Source organism: Pelophylax lessonae (genome assembly GCF_965119305.1).
Source record: "Pelophylax lessonae genome assembly, chromosome: 11".
In the NCBI taxonomy this organism is placed as follows: Eukaryota; Metazoa; Chordata; class Amphibia; order Anura; family Ranidae; genus Pelophylax; species Pelophylax lessonae.
In genome coordinates this window covers 76,792,770-76,813,553 of record NC_138778.1, presented here as the reverse complement: position 1 = coordinate 76,813,553, position 20,784 = coordinate 76,792,770, and the positions used below count along the sequence as shown (strand labels likewise).

General features: G+C 44.6%; 1 protein-coding gene across 1 annotated transcript in view; it reads left to right on the top strand.

The window, feature by feature from the left end:
- HID1 (HID1 domain containing) overlaps nt 1-20,784 on the top strand; it is a 283,981-nt gene that overhangs the window by 143,030 nt on the left and 120,167 nt on the right. Inside the window, exons 7-10 of the mRNA XM_082271220.1 lie at nt 5,251-5,473; nt 5,560-5,616; nt 17,274-17,414; nt 17,540-17,630. Coding sequence (XP_082127346.1) covers nt 5,251-5,473; nt 5,560-5,616; nt 17,274-17,414; nt 17,540-17,630 — 512 coding nt within the window. The remainder of the gene's footprint in view (nt 1-5,250; nt 5,474-5,559; nt 5,617-17,273; nt 17,415-17,539; nt 17,631-20,784) is intronic.

Sequence of the window (20,784 nt, the reverse complement as noted above, 5' to 3'; positions counted from 1 at the left end):
TCTCCTTTTAAACCACTGTATGGTCTTTGCCATTATGCCTGTAGCTCAGTTTCAGGGTCTTGGCAATCTTCCTATAGCCATCTTTATGTAGAGCAGGGGTGGGGAACCTACGGTACCTGCACAGTACAAGCCAGCAGTACCAGCCTGAGCCAGCTGTACCCACAGCACAGTAAAAGCCAGCAGTACCAGCCTGAGCCAGCAGTACCCACAGCACAGTACAAGCCAGCAGTACCAGCCTGAACCAGCTGTACCCACAGCACAGTACAAGCCAGAAGTTCTTTTCAAAACTTACCAACCACCACAAAGAGTCGACTGCGCTCCAGACTGACCAACGCAAACCTGGAAAACCAGTTGCAAGTAGCAACATCATCAATATCCGCTAACATCACACACCTCACCAAAGAAGCAGTTGCAGCCATCACATTAGGGGTGAGTTAATTAAAATGTTTGACCAAATATAACAGGCACATTTTTAAGTTGATAATTTTGTACGGCCCCCGAATGATTTTATTAATACCCAAATGGCCCTTGGCAGAAAAAAGGTTCCCCACCCCTGATGTAGAGCAACAATTCTTTTTTCAGATCCTCAGAGTGCTTTGCCATGAGGTGTCATGTTGAACTTCCAGTGACCAGTATGAGAGAGTGAGGGCGATTAACACCAAATTTATCACACCTGCTCCCCATTTACACCTGAGACTTTGTAAAACTAACAAGTCACATGACACCGGGGGGCTAATTGGGCCCAATTAATGTCTGTGTGTTGAGTTATTTTGAGGGGACAGCAAATTGACACTGTTATGCAAGCTTTACACTCCCTACTTTACATTGTAGCAAAGTAGTTTCTTCAGTGTTGTCACATGAAAAGATATATAATAAAATATTTACAAACATTTGGGGGGTGTACTCACTTTTGTGAGATACTGTACGTCTTTCCTCTTCTAGAGCTTCTGCCAAGACTCCTGCATAGACTTGAGGCAGAAGGGATTACGGACATCCTAGTGACTCCACACTGGCCTAGCTGGTCTTGGTACACAGATCTGATATGGTTGGTCGCCGATGCTCCTTGGTCGCTGGCTTTAACGGCTTGGCTGTTGGAAGCCAGGTGCTGAAGGCTAGGGGGTTGTCTGAATCCGTGATTCCAATGCTGCTGTAAGCTATTAAATCTACTTCTAGATAGATTTAGCATCACGTTTGAAGAGCGTACTTTGCGGATGTGAATCTCTTGTGGTTCACCGCTGCTTCTTTTTGGTGACTCAGAGTTTGGCTTTCCATCCAACGAGGTGTGGAGCAGCGTCTAGCCTCGGGTACCACCGAGGGCCAGGGTTCAGTCTTGGTGGTTTTCTTTTATCGTCCTTTGGCTAAGTTTTCTGTGGTTCGTACCTTTGTTCGTGGGGTTCGCCACTTGGCTCCCCCAGTGCGGTATCCATTGCCCTTGTGGGCTATCCACTTGGTGCTGTCGGTTCTTCAGTAACCGCTGTTGGAAAATATTCACAAGATTCCTCAGCTTACATGTCCCAGAAGGTAGTCTTGGTGGTTTTTTCTTCTGCACATAGGGTGTCAGAGCTGGCAGCTTGTCTTGTCGTTCACCTTACTTGGTGGTTCATGGAGATAAAATGGTGCTTCAGCTTTGCCAGTCGCTCCTTCCTAAAGTCGTTTCTGGTTTCCATTTACATAAAAGCCTAAGCACTCTAGAGAGCTTGCCTTACATTCTTTGGATGTGGCACAGGCAATCAGGGTGTACCTGGCTACAACCGAGTCTTTCCGAAACTCGGATTCCCTATTTGTCCTTATGGATGAACCCTGTTAGGGGCTGGCCGCGTCTGCTGCAACTTTTTCCAGTTGGATAAGGAGGCAGTGGTGCAGGCCTATTCCATTAAGGGTCAGGATCCTCCTTTCCCTGTTAAGACGCATACTACATGGGCGGTTAGTGCCTCTTGTGACTTCCGTCATCAGGCGTCAGTGGTGCAGGTTTGCAAGGTGGCCACCTTGTTGTCTGCATACATTTTCCCAAAATGTGTGAATTGTGCCAATGTGTTGCCATCTGCAGATGCCTCTTTTTGGCTGCAAGGGTTTGCAGGCCGCTGTTGGAGAGGATTAGTCCTCTTTGAGGTTGTATTTTTTTGTCAGGTGAGCTCCATTTGTTCCTGGTTGAGCTCCTGTTTTACCTGGTTGTCTATGTCTAGCCTCTGAGAAGTATATTTATTGCTGTGTTCTTCCCACCCCTCACCTTGACACTGCTTTGGGACATCCCACGGGTCAAAGAAGATAAGGAGCTGTCTGTCAATTAACGACCGAGAAAACTGGAGTTTTGTCTTACCGTAAAACCCTTTTTTCTGATGTTCATTGACTGACACAGCACCCACCCCTCTGTGGAGTTGGGTTATGTATTCTTCTGACACTGCTTGTTACAAAACTGAGATCCTAGAGCAGGAAGTGGGAGTATACCTCCTGGGTCTTCCCCCATGGACATAGTTAAGCTTTGTTAGCTTTTGTTAAACCTTTTTCCGCCTAGTGTCCTACTCCTAGGAAGAGCAGCATAACCCATGGGTCAAATAAGAAATGGAGCTGAGTCTGTCAATGAACATCAGAGAAAAGGATTTTGAGTCAAACTTCAGGTATTGCAGTGGTTCAAAGCTCTTACAGTGAGAATATAGTAAGTATGACTGTGTGTCGTTTGGAATAGCATGTAAGTATAGGAGGTTCCTAAATGGCAATCCCTGGATGCGAATATACCTGCACTCCTGATTGAGAAGTATGCTAACAGCAATTCCGTTTGGAGTCTTCCACCAGGGGAATGGAACAAGGGCTCCTATTAGTGTGGTGAAAATACAATGGTCAAAATGCTGGAGGGTGCAATCAGAGTTGGTAGAGTCCTGATCACAGTTCAGCCAGACAAGAATTGAGTCTAGGGAGGATAGATCTGGGGGAGTTCCTCGCCACCTTATGCTTAAGAACATCTCCCGTCCTGTAACTTGCCACTTCTCTCACATCCACTCGTCACCGGCATCCAACCATCCACTAGTCCATGCTGCGTATGGCTTCTGCCTCACCCCCTGTGCATGCTCACAGCTGCTGTCCCTTGGAGAACATCACGTGCATGATGACGACATGCCAACGTGTTTCGTTTACCAATCCACGCTAATTTCTTCAGAGCTCTAGCTATAAAGCTGTTTTTTACTTCAACTGAAGTGTTTCACAAATGTGACTTTCTTGGTGGATGGTAGTCCTCCTTCTAAGTTTGACACTAGCCCAGGTGACCTTATCAACATGCTATGGCGATGCCCCAAGTTAACTAAATGCTGGAGAGCTTTGTGCTTGGCTGTTAAACATGCATGTGTCTTTTAGTCATGTGTCTTTTAGTCAGAGACAATTGTGTACTGTCCATGATACTTTTTTTTAATTGCAATAACATACAATTTTTCAGGACAACTTTCTGGGTTTTTCCGCTTCATCAGCATCCAAGCAGTGCTGATTCACAAAAGTTTTTGCAGAATAGTAAAAACAAAAACCCAATCTCTAAGCCAAATGGAAAATAAAAGAGAAAACCAAACAAACATAAACAAATGTACCTGAAAATGATAATAAAAATAGCATTGTTAGTGAGATAAGACAAAAGGAGAGCTAAAGACTTTGTTCCTTGATGGTATGTCTGTGCAAATTCATCCTCGCTTGCAACTTCTGTCCTGTTTCACCTACATAAGATCATTGGATGAGGTACACAACATCACTGGAGGTACAGCTGTATGATCCTGTGATATTGAAGATCCTATTTGTGCGTGTCACTTTTAGACAGATTGATCTGGTTGCATGGTTTGCAGCAGTTTTTATTGCTGGGTTTGCTTCCATTATTTGTGACTTCATAATCAGAAAGACGTTTCCTGCTGATTAGTTTGTCTGAGGTTGGGTGGTTGTCTGAAAGCCAGTATTGGGGGTTGTTGGAATATTCCTTTCAGCATTTCATCCTCTGTTATGATGGGTTGTAAATCTTTGATTATCTTTTTTTTATCCCTTCTATTGATGGATAGTATGTTGTTAATAGAGGTACACCACATATACAATCCAGCACTAGAAGTGTTATGATGGGTTGTAAATCTTTGATTATCTTTTTTATCAGAGGAGAAAACTCTGAAATAAATATTCCAACAACCCCCAATACTGGCTTTCAGACAGCCACCCAACCTCAGACATAAACTAATCAGCAGGAAATTTCATTCTGATAATGAAGTCACAAATAATGGAAGTAAACCCTTCAACAATAAAAAACGCTGCAAACTGTGCTACCAGATCAATCTGTCTAAAAGTGTCAAACATATCCTTGTTCCCTGTGCGCAGGGATTTCCTACAATGAATTACTTATATGTGAATGTTTGCCTTGGGTAACCTGGTTATTGTATGACTCCATTGTTATTTTATGTTCTCATTTTCGTTCTAAATAAAAATATATTCAACCTAAAAGTGTCACACAAATGTGTCACACAAAATATTACATGATCATACAGCTGTACTGCCGTGTACCTCATCCAATGCAAAAGATGTAGCAAAGGATCTTATGTAGGCAAAACAGGACCGAAGTTTCAAGCAAGGATGAATTTGCACAGACATACCATCAAAGAACATAAAGAAGATCATTTCTGCACACCTGTGGGACATCATTTCTTACAACCGGACCACACAACAAAAGACCTCAATGTTTTAGTTCTTAAAGGGAATTTTAGAACTATGCAGGAAAGGAAAACTTTTGAATTAGGAATATTTGACACAAAATTGAATGGCCTAAATTTAGATATGGCTTTCCTTACTCAATATTCTACAGTTTCACGACCCCCTCTGTGACTATCCCCCCCACCTTCCCCCCTGTCTAGGAACTCTCCCTCTGTCTTATCTCACTAACTATGCTAGTTTTATTACCATTGCCAGGTACATTGGTTAATGTTCGTTTTGGTTTTCTCTTTTTTTTTTTTTTTCCTTTGGCTTAGAGATTGTTTTTTTTTTTTTTACCATTCTGCTAAAATGTTTGTGAATCCGTACTGCTTGGACCTTGATGAAGGGGACATACCCCGAAAGCTTGTCCTGAAAAATTGTATGTTAGTGCAAATAAAAAAAAAAGCATCACGTACAGTACTCAATTGTCTCTGTCGCAAGTGCACTAATACTACAATCACCTCAAGTCATTTTTATCAGAATTCTTTTGTGTTAAGTGATTAGTACTGAAGTGTTCATGTTGCTGTGTTACCGTTTTATTATATACAGGCATGCTCTGCCCCTCTTCACGTCTCTATTGAATATAGTGTGTGCATATGATCCTGTTGGATATGGGATTCCTTACAATCATCTTCTGTTCTGGGACTCACGTGAGCCGCTAGTTGAGATCTCTGCACAGCTTCTCATTGTAACACTGGACTCTGATCCTTCTACTTCCTCGGGTCCAAGCATGGATGGAACCACCACAAGCACCGCCATGGACGAGGGTGAGGTAGGTCACATAACTAAGCTTTTATTGTTCTGATTTCAGCAGTGTTGCTCAATAACAGATTCTAACTTTTCATTTCCATGTTTAAGAGCTCCGTACCAGACAATCTTTTTGTGAATTATCTATCTCGGATCCATAGAGAGGAGGTAAGAAAAAGTAGAATTATGTTTTAGCAGATTTTGGGCTCTGATGAGCATACATATTTTGTATCTAAGTCTAGCTTAAGCTGGCCATACAGAAGAATTTAATTAGAAAAATGCTTTCCAGGAATATTCAATTTTCGAGTCATTAACAGGAATAAATTGACGTTGAATTCCAACCACAGTGACAAGATTGGAAGGAGCAGGATAGAAATTTTTTTTGAATGAACAAATTTCTAATGGTGAATGTGTTTTTTGTAATTTTTGATGAAATTACAATAACTTCAAAATCTAATGTTAAAAGCAAACAAAATTTGAAGTACTTACAAAATACATTTGTCAAGTCATCAAATGTACTGATGAATATTTTCATACAAATGTTTGTAGGAAAAAATCCACTGGTGTATGGCCAGCTTAAGACGAGAATGGTGTAATAATCTACTGACAATACCTCCTAAGGCATGATGTTGTTGAAGTTCTCAGAACCAATAATGCGTTTATTGTATAATGCGTTTTTCAGATGTGCCAACTGAATAAGGTTTGTATTTTTTTTTTTTTTAACACCATTCTGCAAATGTGGGGAGCAAATTTCAAGCAGCATTACATCCGTAGTGCAGGTAACATCGTTGTGTAAAATTATCTTTATTGCAATTATATCAGGCAGCTGTTTCAGCTCCTAGCATATGTTTGGATTGTGGGAGACAATTAGTTACTTACAGGAAACCTACATAAATATGGCTGTCATGCAGAATCAATTGGTTTAATACTAAACCAGAACAAATATGCTGATCTGGTAAAGTGAAAAAATTACAAGCTGCTCTAGTTTGAAACTAATAAAAATAAAAAGTAAAAAATAAATATGCAAGTGTACCGATCAAACCGTTATGTATTTACAGTATATAAAAACATAGCATGTAAAGCTACATACTATTTGCCCCAACAATATAACAAGAATTTACAAGAACAATATAATGTGCTATTCTCCACATGAAAAAAAAGTTCTATACCTTCAAAGTGTCCATGCAGTTATGAATAAGTGCTTCAAGTTCACAACTTTTGTGTAAAAGACTAAATATACCAGTCTGAGCTCCAACACTGAAACATGTGGCACTTCACACTGCCATTAACCTTCAGTGCCGTGCTCTCCAGGGCCCAACATACAGTGCATCTTGAAAATATTCACAGCGCTTCACTGACTGACGGTGCCCTGCGACTGACGGTGCCCTGCGACTGACGGTGCCCTGCGTGTACCTGTAAGTACCTGTGAGTGTCTGGGAGTACCTGTGAGTACCTGAGTGTCTGGGAGTGTCAGTGAGTGTAGCGGAGTACCAGAGGGTGAGAAAGCAGAGTTAGGAAGCTAGAAAACAGCCACACAAGACAGACTTAAATTACTGAATCCCCATTAGATTAGATTAGAAGGTACAATGCCCGGCGGGTGTGGAGATGCGACTCGGTGTACATCTTGTGATATGTATGCGTTCCTCCATCATGCGATTGAGGGCGAATACAAATACATGAAATGTAAGCACATTGCTTCCCTGGAAGCTCAGGTCCTGAATCTAGGGAAGCAGCTGGCAACACTGAGATGAATGTCATACCGAAGGAGAGCTGGGATCATACCCGTCGGGTGCAGGAAGGGGCCTGCACAGAGGTGGGGGGAGAAACTGAGGTGCAGGCATCAGAGCAGAGTAGATGGGTGACAGTTAGAAAGGGAAAAAGGCAAGGAGGCCTATCCTGGGCTGGAGCACCCCAATAAATACGCCCCGTTGCGTGATGTTGGGGAAACCAGTCAGGGACCAGCATTGCTGGAGCAGAGCGACGCCCCTAGCTGCCAGGGGAAGAACTCCTCCAGTGAGGCCGGGGGAAAGGAGAGACAGGTGCTGGTGGTAGGGGACTCAATCGTTAGAAGGACAGACAGTGCAATCTGTCACAAAGACCGTGAGCGCCGAACAGTTTGTTGTTTACCGGGCGCTTGGGTTCGGCACATCACAGATCGGGTGGACAGATTATTGGGTGGGGCTGGGGAAGACCCAGCTGTCATGGTACACGTGGGTACCAATGACATAGGCAGAGGAAGATGGAGAGTCCTAAACGATTTCAGGAACTTAGGCGCTAAGTTGAGGAATAGGACCTCCAAGGTAGTATTTTCAGAAATACTACCTGTACCTCGAGCCACACCAGAGAGGCAGCGGGAGATTAGGGAAGTTATTAAGTGGCTGAGGAGCTGGTGTAGTAAGGAGGGTTTCAGGTTCCTAGAGAACTGGGCCGAATTCTCAGTCGGCCACCAGCTCTTTGGTAGGGACGGATTGCACCTAAATGGGAGGGTGCAGTCGTACTGGGTGATAGGATGGCCATAAAGTTAGAGGGGCATTTAAACTAGGTGATGGGGGGAGGGTACAGATGTAGAATTATCCAGTGGGGAGAAAGATGCAGAGGGCACAAATGGGGACATTAGCGGTAGGGTGATCAGCGCTCCTAAACCCAAGGTGGGTATGGGGAAAAATCGCAAGAGCAGCCTAAAAACAACATCAAACGAGGATATATGCAACCGATCAGAATTACGAGGTTTGTATAATGCCAGAAGCCTGGCCAACAAGATGGGAGAGCTGGAGCTGCTGATGTTTGAGGAAGACTTGGATTTTGTGGGGATAACAGAGACTTGGTTCGACAGCTTTCATGATTGGATGGCAACCATTCAACCATTCAGGGGTATTCCCTTTATCGCAGGGATAGAGAAGGTAAAAAAGGGAGAGGGGTATGTCTGTATATTAAGAACAGTGTACAGGTAAATATGAGGGATGATATTAATAATGGAGCTATGGACGAGGCGGAATCCCTATGGGTAGAACTTAAAAGGGAAGGCACTATAGGGAAGGTAAGGTAATATTGGGCGTATGCTATAGGACCCCCAACCAGAGGGAGGAGGGGGAGGCGGACCTCCTTTTACAGATGGGATTGGCAGCAAGGATGGGAAATGTCATTATCATGGGGGACTTTAATTATCCAGATATAGACTGGGCAGAAGGAACCGCGCATTCAGCCAAGGCTCGGCAGTTCCTAAATGTTTTGCAGGACAATTTAATGGGTCAGATGGTGAACGCACCGACAAGAAACAATGCGGTACTTGACCTACTGATTACCAACAATACAGACCTGCTCACAGATGTAGAGATACGGGGCAACTTAGGAAACAGTGACCATAGGTCATTTAGTTTCAGTATTAATCATAGTAATAGGAAACACAAGGGTAATCTAAAGACACTGAATTTCAAAAGAGCCAATTTCCCAAAACTGCGCTCTCTGCTAGAAAATATCAAATGGGATAGAACCCTGGGAACAAAGAACACGGTGGAAAAATGGGAGTGATTCAAGAGCATACTAAACAAAGGGATTGGCCAGTGCATTCCAAAGGGAAATAAATTTAAAAGAGAAAAACTGAACCCTGGGTGGCTAAACTCCACCATAAAAATGCATAGTAAAACTAAAGAAAAGGCCTTCAAAAAATACAAGACTGAGGGGTCATTGGCAGCATTCAAGCATTACAAAGAGTGCAGAGTCCCCATTTGCGCTGATAGTTTTTGTTATTTATACTCCAGATGTGGCCGAGCCAGAGTCTTGTAGAGTGGGAGAATAATCTCTTTACTTCTGGAGTGAATCCCCTTTCTTATACATGCTAGTATTCTGTTGGCTTTGCTTGCAGCGGCTTGGCATTGCATGTCACTGCCAAGCCTGTTTACCAGTACCCCCAGACCGCAGCGATCGACTGTGGGAACCGCGATCGGCGCTTCTTAAAGTGACAGTACTCAGTACTTTAATTATGGAGTCCCAGGCTGTGATTTCACCCTCAGACACACTTATTGCTACTCCTGGACAGTCCGGATCGCAGTCCCTGGCCGCGATTTCAGCAGCTCTTGAAAGCCTGGCAACAAAAGTTGATCTTGTCATGAAAAAGGTTACTAGCTGGAAATGGCCGCTGCCTTCTCCATCAGTGGTGTTATCCTCTGATTCAGAGGCTGATATGGTCGCCACAGATGCCCCCCTACCTGAAGGGACGCTGTCCTCGCAGTCAGATGGTGAAGAGGACCTGTCTTCTTCAGATGTAGTGCGGGAACGCGCTTTAGTGGAAGCGCTAATTGTTTCAGTGATGGAAACTTTAAAAATGACTAACGAGCCCACTCCGGCAGGGACGCGGGTGGCCTTTGGCTCCCGCAAGACCAAAAAGTCTGGCAAGGTTTTCCCCTGTCCTAAAACTTTTCATGATATTGTGAATGGCCAATAGCGGCACGTGCTAGTGGTGCCGAAACGCTTTAAGCGCCAGTATCCTTTTGCCGATACGTTTTCCAACCTTTGGACGGTGCCACCAGGGGTGGATCACCCTGTTTCCAGGTTGAACAAATCTACTATTGTGCCCGTGGAAGATTCCCTGGTTTTCATGGATCTGGTGGACAGGCGGGTGGAATCCTAACTTTGCGTGTTGGCAGGTTCTATTCTAAAACCGTTTTTTGTGTCTGTTTTGGTATCACAGATGGTTACGGAATGGATTAAGGTTCTGAAAGGGAACTTGGACTCTGACGTGGTTCCCCCAGAACTAATGGAACTTTTGTACCAGATAGCCAAGGCCCTGGTGTTCCTGTGTGATGCATCCCTGGTGGCCAGAGTTTTCGGCTGTGGGGATTGCTCTGCGGAGCATGGTGTAGCCGAGGAGCTGGTCGGCTGACCAAGCTTCCAAGAAAGCCCTGATCTCCCTTTTCTGGGAGAGCACTTGGTGATTCATTGAATGAGTTGATCAAGGGTCTGACTGGCGGGAAGAATACGCTTCCTCCTCAATCCTCCAAAGGTAAAACACCTCATGCTAAGCGGGTCCTTCCTTTACTGCTCATAAGCGGTTTTTTTCGTGCCCTCGGGGCGCAAGGAAAAGATAAGTCGTTCAGAGCTTCTGGAGGGGCTAAAAACGTACTATGTAAGTTCAAGACCAGTCAGTCCGGTGCTGCAGACAAGTCCTCTACATTATGAAGAGGCGCCCTCACCCGTTTCTGGGGTGGGGGGACGTCAGCGCGTCTTTTAGGAACCCTGGACTTCCTTTGTTCAGGACAAATGGGTTCGCAAACTGATTTGTTCCGGGTACAAAATCGAATTTCTGCCCCGGCCAGGGGACAGGTTTTTTTCGGTCTAATTTTCACTTGGCTCCAGAGTGTTTGAAAGATCTTCGGGAAACTGTGCAGGATCTCCTGGCTCAAGGCATGATTGGTCCGGTTCCTCCGCAGGAACACTCTTAAGGTTTCTATTCAAACCTGTTCACAGTGCCCAGAAAAGAGGGCAAGGTGCGTCCAATCCTGGACCTCAAGGCTCTGAACCTCTTTGTGCGGGTGCAGAAGTTTTGAATAGAGTCCATTCGGTCGGTGGGGACATCCCTGAATCGGGGATTATTTGGCCTCCATCGATATTGTAAAAGATGCATATCTCCACGTCCCCATATTCGAGGGACATCGGCGATTCCTGCTTTGCGGTGGAAGAGGACCACTTTCAAGCTTGTGGCATTACCCTTTGGTCTCACCTCCCAGAGATTTTACAAAGGTCCTGGCCCCTGTGCTGGCCTTATTGCGTCAGAGAGGCATCTCAATTTTGGAATATCTGGACAATCTCCTGTTGCGAGCAGACTCTCATTCGGATCTGTTGACCAACATCTCTATTACAATTCAGATCCTTCAAGAATTCGGGTGGACAATCAATTCCAAAAAATCTGCTCTGACGCCATCTGTGCGGGTCACTTATCTGGGGCTGACTCTCGTCTCTGCTCTGGCAAGGGTCTATCTTCCCTTGGAGAAGCTTCAGAAGTTGCAAAGGGCGATCAGGTTGCTGATGGAAACTGATCAGTCCTCCTTGCGCACTTGCATGAGGGCCATGGGCCTGATGGTATCCACCTTTGAAGCGATCCCGTTTGCTCAGGCTCACTCGAGGCCTCTGCAGAAAGAGATTCGGGCAAAATGAAACCGGGATCCTCGGTCATTGGACCAGAAGATTTGTTTGAGCCATCTCACAAAGTCGGCTCTCTACTGGTGGATCCAGTCACTGGTTCTGTGTCAGGGAAAGTCCTTCCTACCGCTTTTCAGGACAGTGGTCACCACGGACGCCAGCTTGTCTGGCTGGGGTGGAGTGCTGGGGAAGTTCTGTGCCCAGGGGACTTGGGCGACAGAAGAGTCCTCCTTGCCGATCAATATTCTGAAGCTGAGGGCGATCAAGTTTTGCTTGTTCCATTGGACGAGTCAGCTATGCGGTTCTCCGGTTCGGATACAGTCAGACAATACCACAGCGGTGGCTTACATCAGTCATCAAGGGGGCACCAAGAGTGCTCTGGCAGCCAAGGAGGTGGCCGAGATTCTGGTCTGGGCGGAAGCCAATGTTCGGCTCTCTCCACAGTCCACATTCTGGGTGTGGAGAATTGGCAAGCGGATTACCTTAGTCGTCAGGTGTTTGATCAAGGGGAATGGTCCCTTTATCTGGAAGTATTTCACCACCTGTGTGCCCGGTGGGGGACTCCGGAGGTGGATCTGTTTGCATCTCGCCTCAACAGGAAAGTCCAGCCGTTTGTGGCCAGGTCTTGGGATCCTCTGGCCGATGCCACAGATGCTTTGGTGGCTCCTTGGAGCAAGTATCTCCTGATTTATGCCTTCCCTCTGTTTGTCCTCCTGCCGAGGTTTCTTCGCCAGGTGGCGGTGGAAGGCATTCCAATCATAGTGGGACTGGCCTTGGCGGTCTTGGTACAGAGACCTGGTAAGAATGGTTGTGGATCCTCCGTGGCGACTTCCTCTACGGGAAGATCTGCTGTCTCAGGGACCGATCTTCCATCCTGCTTTACGGTCGCTGACTTTAACGGCTTGGCTTTGAAAGCAAGGTATTGAGGGATAGAGGTCTTTCTGGTTCAGTGATTCCTACCCTTTTGAATGCCAGGAAGTCGAGATCTTGGAAGATCTATCATCGTACGCGGAAATCGTACATTTCATGGTGTGAATCGCTGCGGCTGCACCCTTGCTTGTTTTCTATAGCTAGGGTTTTGGCCTTTTTGCAAAAAGAGGTTGAGCAGCACTTGGCGTTGGGCACTATCAAAGGTCAGGTGTCGGCCTTGACCATTTACTTTCAATGTCCATTGGCTACTAATAGCTTGATTCACACTTTTATTCAGGGGGTGCGTCATCTGGCTCCTCCGAGGAGATCCCCGTTGCCTCCGAGGGATCTAAACTGGTTTTGTCTGTTCTTCAAAAGCCTCCTTTTGAGAATATTAGGGAGATTTACCTGCTTTCCTTGTCGCAGAAGGTTGCCTTTCTAGTGGCTATTACTTCTGCTCGCAGAGTATCTGAGTTGGCGGCGCTGTCCTGTCGTTCGCCTTATTTGGTGGTCCACAGAGATAAAGTGGCCCTCCGACCTAATCCGTCTTTTCTTTCTAAGGTGGTGTCGGATTTTCATCTTAATGTTGCCTTCCTTATGTCCTAAGCCTAAGCATCCCAGGGAAATTGCCTTGCATTCTTTGGATGTGGTTCGGGTGATAAGAGTTTATCTGACGGTTATGGAGTTCTTCAGACAATCGGACTCTCTTTCCTTACGGACGGTCGTCGAAATGGTTTGGTTCCGTCTGCTGCGACCATATCCAGATGGATCAGGCAGACGGTTGTTTAGGCTTATTCGATCAAGGGTCAGGTTCCTCCTTTCCCTGTGAAGTCACATTCTACAAGAGCGCTGAGTGCTTCTTGGGCTTTTCGCCATCAGGCCTCTGTTGTACAAGTTTGTTAGGCAGCGACTTGGTCTTCTGTGCACACCTTACCAAGTTCTACAAGGTGGATTTGTTGGCATCTTCGGATGCCTCTTTTGGCCGAAAGGTTTTGCAGGCTGCTGTTTCGTAAGAGAATGTTTTTTTTTTTTTCTCTTAGGGGTCTTTTATTGGGTGAGCTCCTGTTTGGTTGAGCTTCATGTTACCCAGTTGGCTATGTTTAGCCTTTGGAGTTTACGTTACTTTCTGGTTGCGTTCTTCCCACCCCTCATGACTACACTGCTTTGGGACGTCCCATTCAGCGGATGAAGATGAGGCTTCATCTGTCAATGGACGATAGAGAAAATACGATTTTTGTAAAATCTTACCGTAAAATCTTTTTCTCTAAAGTCCATTGACTGACACAGCACCTGCCCCTCTGATTTGGGGATGTTTTTTTTTTTTTCTTCACTGCTTGCAAAAAAACTGGTTTGCTAAGCTGAGTGTGTGTGGGTTATGCCTGTGGGGACAGCCCTGTGGGCGTGTACATGTACATTTATTCCTGCCTAGACTACTCCTGCAGGGGTCAGCATAACCCATTCAGTGTATGAAGATGAGGCTGCGTCTGTCAATGGACTTCAGAGAAAAAGATTTTATGGTAAGATCTTACAAAAATCGTATTTTTCCTCAAAATTCTACAAACAATGCCCCATATTGACATCATGAAAGAAGTTTGTCTGAAATCTTTGCAAATTTATTAAAAATAAAAAACAAAAATCTTATTTACATAAAGGAGTTCTAAGGCGAGGAAGTTTTTTTCATCTAAATGCATTCTATGCATTAAGATAAAAAGCCTTCTCTGTGTAGCAGCCCCCCCCCCCCAGCACCCCGAATACTTACCTGTGCCCCCTCTCTGTCCAGTGATGTCCACAAGTCCCTCGACTGTCCTGATTCGTTGAGATACAGCCACAGCGCCATTGCCTCCCACGGCTGTCAATCAAAGTCAGCGAGCCAATCAGAAGGGAGAGGGGGTGGGGGGCGAACGGTAGCTCCGTAGCTGCAGCACGGCTCAGGTGCCTCCATAGTAAGCTGCTTGGACACTCGATAGGAGGGAGGGGCCAGGAGCAGGAAGGAGGGACCAGAGAATTGGAGGATCCAGGCTGCTCTGTGCAAAACCAACTGCACAAAGGAGTTTTGTTAAAAAAAAAAAAAAAAAAAGACAACATTTATTTTTAGTGTTCACAGCCTTTGCCATGACACTCAATATTGAGCTCAGGTGCACCCTGTTTCCCCTGATCATTCTTGAGATGTTTCTACAACTTGATTGGAGTCCACCTGTGGTAGATTCAGTTGTGTGGAAAGGCACAAACCCCTATCTGTATAAGGTCCCACAGTTGACAGTACATGTCGGAGCACAAACCAAATCATGAAGTCCAAGGAATAGTCTGTAGACCTCCCAGACAGGATTGTATTGAGGCACAGATCTGGGGAAGGATACAGAAAATGTTCTGCGGCATTGAAGGTGAGCACAGTGGCCTCTATCATCCATAAACGGAAGAAGTTTGGAACCACCAGGACTCTTCCTGGAGCGTGCTGCCCGGCAAAAACGTGACCGGGGGGAGACGGGCCTTAGTCAGGGAGGTGACCAAGAACCCGATGGTCACTTAACATAGCTCCAGCGTTTCTCTGTGGAGAGAGGAGAACCTTCCAGAAGAACAACCATCTCTGCAGCACTCCACCAATCAGGCCTATATGGTAGAGTGGCCAGCCGGAAGCCACTCCTCAGTAAAATGCACATGACAGCCCACCTGGAGTTTGCTAAAAGGCACCTGAAGAACTCACCATGAGAAACAAAATTTTCTGGTCTAATGAAACAAAGATTAAACTCTTTGGCCTGAATAGCACGCGACATTTCTGGAGGAAACCAGGCTACACTCATCACCTGGCCAATAGCATCCCTAGAGTGAAGCATGGTGGTTGCAGCATCCTGCTGTTAGCATGTTTTTCAGCTCCAGGTGCTGGGATGGAATACTAGTCAATATTAAGGGAAAGATGAATGCAGCAATGTAAGAGACTTCCTTGATAAAAAAAAACTTGCTACAGGGCGCTCTGGAACTCAGACTGGGGCGAAGGTTCATCTTCCAACAGGACAAAGATCATAAGCACGCAATCAAGATCACAAAGGAGTGGCTATGGAACAACTTTGTGAATGTCCTTGAGTGGCCCAGCCCGGACCCAGACTTGAACCCGATTGAACATCTCTGTAGAGATTTGAAAATGGCTGTGCACTGGTGCTCCCCATCCAACCTGATGGAGCTCTGCAAAGAGGAATGGGAGAAACTGCCCAAAATAGGTGTGCCAAGCTTGTAGCATCATATTCAAAAAGACTTGAGCTGTAATTGGTGCCAAAGGTGCTTCAACAAAGTATTGAGCAATGGCTGTGAATACTTATGTAAATGTGATCTTCTCTTTCCATTTTTTTTATTTTTTATATTTTGCAAAGATTTCAAACAAACGTCTTTCATGTTGTAATTATAGGATATTGTTGGTATAATTTTGAGGAAAAAATTAATCCATTTTGGAATAAGACTGTAACATAACAAAATGTGGAAAAAGTGAAGCACTGTGAAAACTTTCCGGATGCACTGTATATATTCACTCGCCATTGGGTCAAAGTCTGCTTTTTATAATAGGCTCCACCACTCCTCCAAACAAAGTCAAAAAGGACCCCAGCACTTGAATTCCCGCTATGAGGCTCAAAGAAGAGAGTAGAAAGATCACAAGGGGGATATCATTGTGCAACAAATTAATTTAAATGGTAACTTCACTTTCATGGGGAAAAAAAAGCAAATAAATGAAATGTATATACAGTGTATACAATTGTGACTCAAGTCCTATTATAATTGAATGTTAGTAAAATTAACTTTCCTTTTCAATCTTCAGCACTTTTATTTTCTGTAAAATACAATGCAATATGGCTACCTGGAGGCATTCTATACACCGATGTCTACAATAGAATACAAATCATATTTTTGGCATCCCCTGCAGGAATATTGTAATTTTTGGTGAAATACCCCCAAAGAGAAATCCCATCTAAACCTAGGTTCACATGACCCCACCCCAAAACTAAAAAAAAAAAAATGGCATGGGGTCCCCCCCCCCTCAAAAAAAAAAAAATCCATACCAGACTCTTATCGAAAATTGTCAAAAACGTATGTACTGTCTTTATTCACTTTTATATTTTTTGGGTGAATGGGTAGGGATACTATATACCCCATACTGATTCACATGGGGGGCTGGGATCTAGGGGGCTTGAAGACTCTGATAAGCCCCCCCCGCCCGCAGACCCCCAAAACCACAGCCCAGCGTTGTGGGGAAGAGGCCCTTGTCCCCATCAACCGGCTCTCCCCTGTGACAGCAGGCAGGGGTTCCTCTCCCTTACAGCCACGTTTTTTATTTTCAGAGATCTGTAAATGAGTGAACTAGAAGTTTCACATTTTACCGAGGCAGATGGTTTGTAGATCTTAGGGGACTATGAGTGCGCTGGTCACTCGTCCATTCAGTCTTCCTCTAGATTTGTAACTGAATACCTTGCATGAAGCTATGGGCAGAAAGCTGAAGGACGTGTCTGCAGGAGCCTGACACTGCACCTGTGATCCACTGAACTTGGGTACAATGCTTTGCAGATTCCTGTAGGTAGAAAAAATAAATGCACATTTTCTTTTTCTGAAAAAATATGTGCATTTATTTATTTTAAAGGTGAACTTTAGCCTTTAATAATGTAACGGTCGTGATGGTGTCTGAATGACTAAGGAACGACTGATCTCACTTCCTCAGAGAATACTTACAGTTCAGCTTTTCTTTGCACATCCCTACTAGTCAGTGCAGTAACTTGATGAATACCTACCTTATCTGATTTTAGGATTTCCAGTTCATCCTGAAGGGCCTGGCCCGGTTACTCTTGAACCCCCTCAGTCAGACATACCTGCCTAATTCAACAAAGAAGATCCAGTTCCACCAAGAATTACTTGTCCTGTTCTGGAAACTGTGTGACTTCAACAAGGTCAGGATGATACCGGTTCTCTTCTGTCTGTGCAGTCAGTGGAAAAGTCTCCTGCACGATCTGGGTGGTGTGTCTTATGGGCTTGTTGCTTCTTTTCTCACCATTGCTGTCTCTCACTCCTACAGAAGTTCCTGTTCTTTGTTCTGAAGAGCAGTGATGTCCTGGATATACTGGTTCCAATTCTGTACTTCCTGAACGATGCACGAGCGGATCAGTGTGAGACTGCACTTCCCACCTCTGTATTCACTTATGGACTCCTCTCACCTCTTCCTTTTTACTCTAAAGCTGGCCGTACACTGTTGGAGTTTTGGCTGATTCAGAGGAATTGGCCAAAAGTTTAACAGTAGGTGGCCTTGCCAGCTCTACAAAAGTAGATTACTTGTTGGACTTCTATCAAAGGAGTAAGGCTAAAAATTGTCAGCTCAACAGTATCTGCAGCCATTCAGCTTGGGTTTTCTGACAACCGACACTAGTGGCTGTCAGAATACAAAGTCCAGCAGGGGGTGTTTGTCCATGTGTGCTGTTTGGTGGATGGAGGGTGGATGGAGGGTGCTGTTTGGTGGATGCTGTTTTGGTGGTTGCTGTATGATTTATTTCATTCAGCCTACAGGCTGACTGAAAGAAATCTATTAGTGTATGGCCAGCTTATTCCTTAGCCATCTTTTATCCATTTCAATGCAAATTCTATAGGACTTTATAGAGTACATAGACCATTCACATTATATCTAAATCAGTGGTTCTCAACCTTTTTGAGATCAGGCCTGGTAAACTTTTCCAAAACGTCCCATGCCGCAACATAAAGCTTCTACTCCCAAAATAAAGTATGGGAATGCAAAACATGTATTGAAACGCTGGATGTTGCTTTTGGAAGGGGGGAATGGGGATTGTGCAGTGTGTTAAGGGATTCTGTAGAAGACCTGCTGGTTAGATAATGAGGTTATGTAGATAATGAGGTTTCTGGAGGGGGATGAAGAGCACTGTGGGATGTTGGGGGGGGGGGGGGTCACTGTGGGACACTGTTTGCAGGCTGGGGGGCACTACGGAGGGCTGGAGTCTCTTCACCAGGATGGGCAGCACTATGGGAGTTAGGCTTGTGACGGTATCAGATTTTCATGCTGCGATTAATTGATTAAGGTTTTGCCACGGTATACGGTATTATCACGGTATTCTATTATTAAATTTAAATTATTAAATTTCCACCTCACTTCAATTTCATTGCTGAATTTAGGGGCTTTGGTTCACTTATGCACATTATTATGTAGTCAGTCAGTACAGACTCTGTGAACCAGGCCTAAAATAGGTCATCAAGCAGTGTCTGGCCTAACTGGTGATAACTGGTCCTGGCGCTCGGCTCCGATCCGATGGCCTGGTCATTAAGAGGGCAAATCCTTGTGGTCAAGAAGTGGTTAAACCTGAAGGAGGTGTTGTTTATAAATTACTTTACTATTGCTTTAGGCCTGGTTCACATGTATGCGGGTTGGTGGTTCACATGTATGCGGGTTGGCGGTTCACATGTATGCGGGTTGGCGGCCCACATTTGCACAGGCATAGCAGCCCATTGATTTGAACGGGCTGCTATGCCCTCATTTTCCACAAAAAAAAGGTGCATGCAGCATTTTTTTAAAATTCAGTGGCCTTGAAATCCATCCTGCTTTTGCACCATGCGACTAACCTGCAGCTCCTGCTCTGGCAAGCTTTCTGCATTTTTTGTATACGTGGGCACGGCATTTAAAAACAGTTTGCGTGTGCAGCAACGGCAGGTAAGTCGCATGGTGCAAAAGAAGGATGCATTTCATGGCCACTGCATTTTTTTAAATTCTGCATGCACCTTTTTTCAGCTGAAAACGCAGGCATAGCAGCTCAAGCCCATTCACATCAATGGGCTGCTATGCCTGTGCAAATGTGGGCCCCCAACCCGCATACATGTGAACCAGGCCTAAAGCAATAGTAAAGTCATTAATTGGTTAAACCTGCAGGAGGACCGGTGTTTTTTTCTATTAATGACTTTACTATTGCTTTAGGCCTGGTTCACATGTATGCGGGTTGGGGGCCCACATTTGCACAGGCATAGCAGCCCATTGATGTGAATGGGCTTGAGCTGCTATGCCTGCGTTTTCAGCTGAAAAAAGGTGCATGCAGAATTTAAAAAAATGCAGTGGCCATGAAATCCATCCTTCTTTTGCACCATGCGACTTACCTGCCGTTGCTGCACACGCAAACTGTTTTTAAATGCCGTGCCCACGTATACAAAAAATGCAGAAAGCTTGCCAGAGCAGGAACTGCAGGTTAGTCGCATGGTGCAAAAGCAGGATGGATTTCAAGGCCACTGAATTTTAAAAAAATGCTGCATGCACCTTTTTTCTGCGGAAAATTAGGGCATAGCAGCCCGTTCAAATCAATGGGCTGCTATGCCTGTGCAAATGTGGGCCGCCAACCCGCATACATGTGAACCGCCAACCCGCATACATGTGAACCACCAACCCGCATACATGTGAACCAGGCCTAAAGCAATAGTAAAGTCATTAATAGATAAAAACACCGGTCCTCCTGCAGGTTTAACCACTTCTGGATCGCAAGGATTTGCCCCTTTAAGGACCAGGCCATCGGATCAGAGCGCCAGGACCAGTCATCACCAGGTAGGCCAGACACTGCTTGATGGCTATATAATAATGTAATGTGGGCTGCTATGCGTGTGTGTGTATGTATGTATGTATGTATGTATGTATATATGTGTGTGTATGTATGTGTATATATATATATATATATATATATATATATATTTATATATATATATTATTAGAGCTGCACGATTCTGGCCAAAATGAGAATCACGATTTTTTAGCTTGGAATAAAGATCACGATTCTCTCACGATTCTCTGTGTAACAAAAAAAAAAATTGGGATAACTTTACTGTTACGTTTTTTTTTTGTTTTTTTTTTATTCATTAAAGTCTATTAATAGCGTTTGAAAGACTGCTGCGCAAATACAGTGTGACATAAAATATTACAACAATCGCCATTTTTTTCTGTAGGGTCTCTGCTAAAAAAATATATAAAATGTTTGGGGGTTCTAAGTACTTTTCTAGCAAAAAAAAAACTGATTTTAACTTGCAAGCAACAAGTGTCAGAAAAAGGTCCAGTCTTTAAGAGGTTAAACTTCCTTTCTCCCTGGCAGAGGGAAGGAAAAGATACAATGTAATCATTTTTGTTTATAGTTACTGGGAGACTTAATGCTGAAAGGCATTAGCTGTGTGAGTGAATGAGTCATCCAGCTCACTGAAATGTATCAATTCACAAGTCAGACCCAGGAGCAGAGAAACTCGGTATTTTAACCACTTTACTACCAGTCACGTAACCTCTACGTCGGCTGA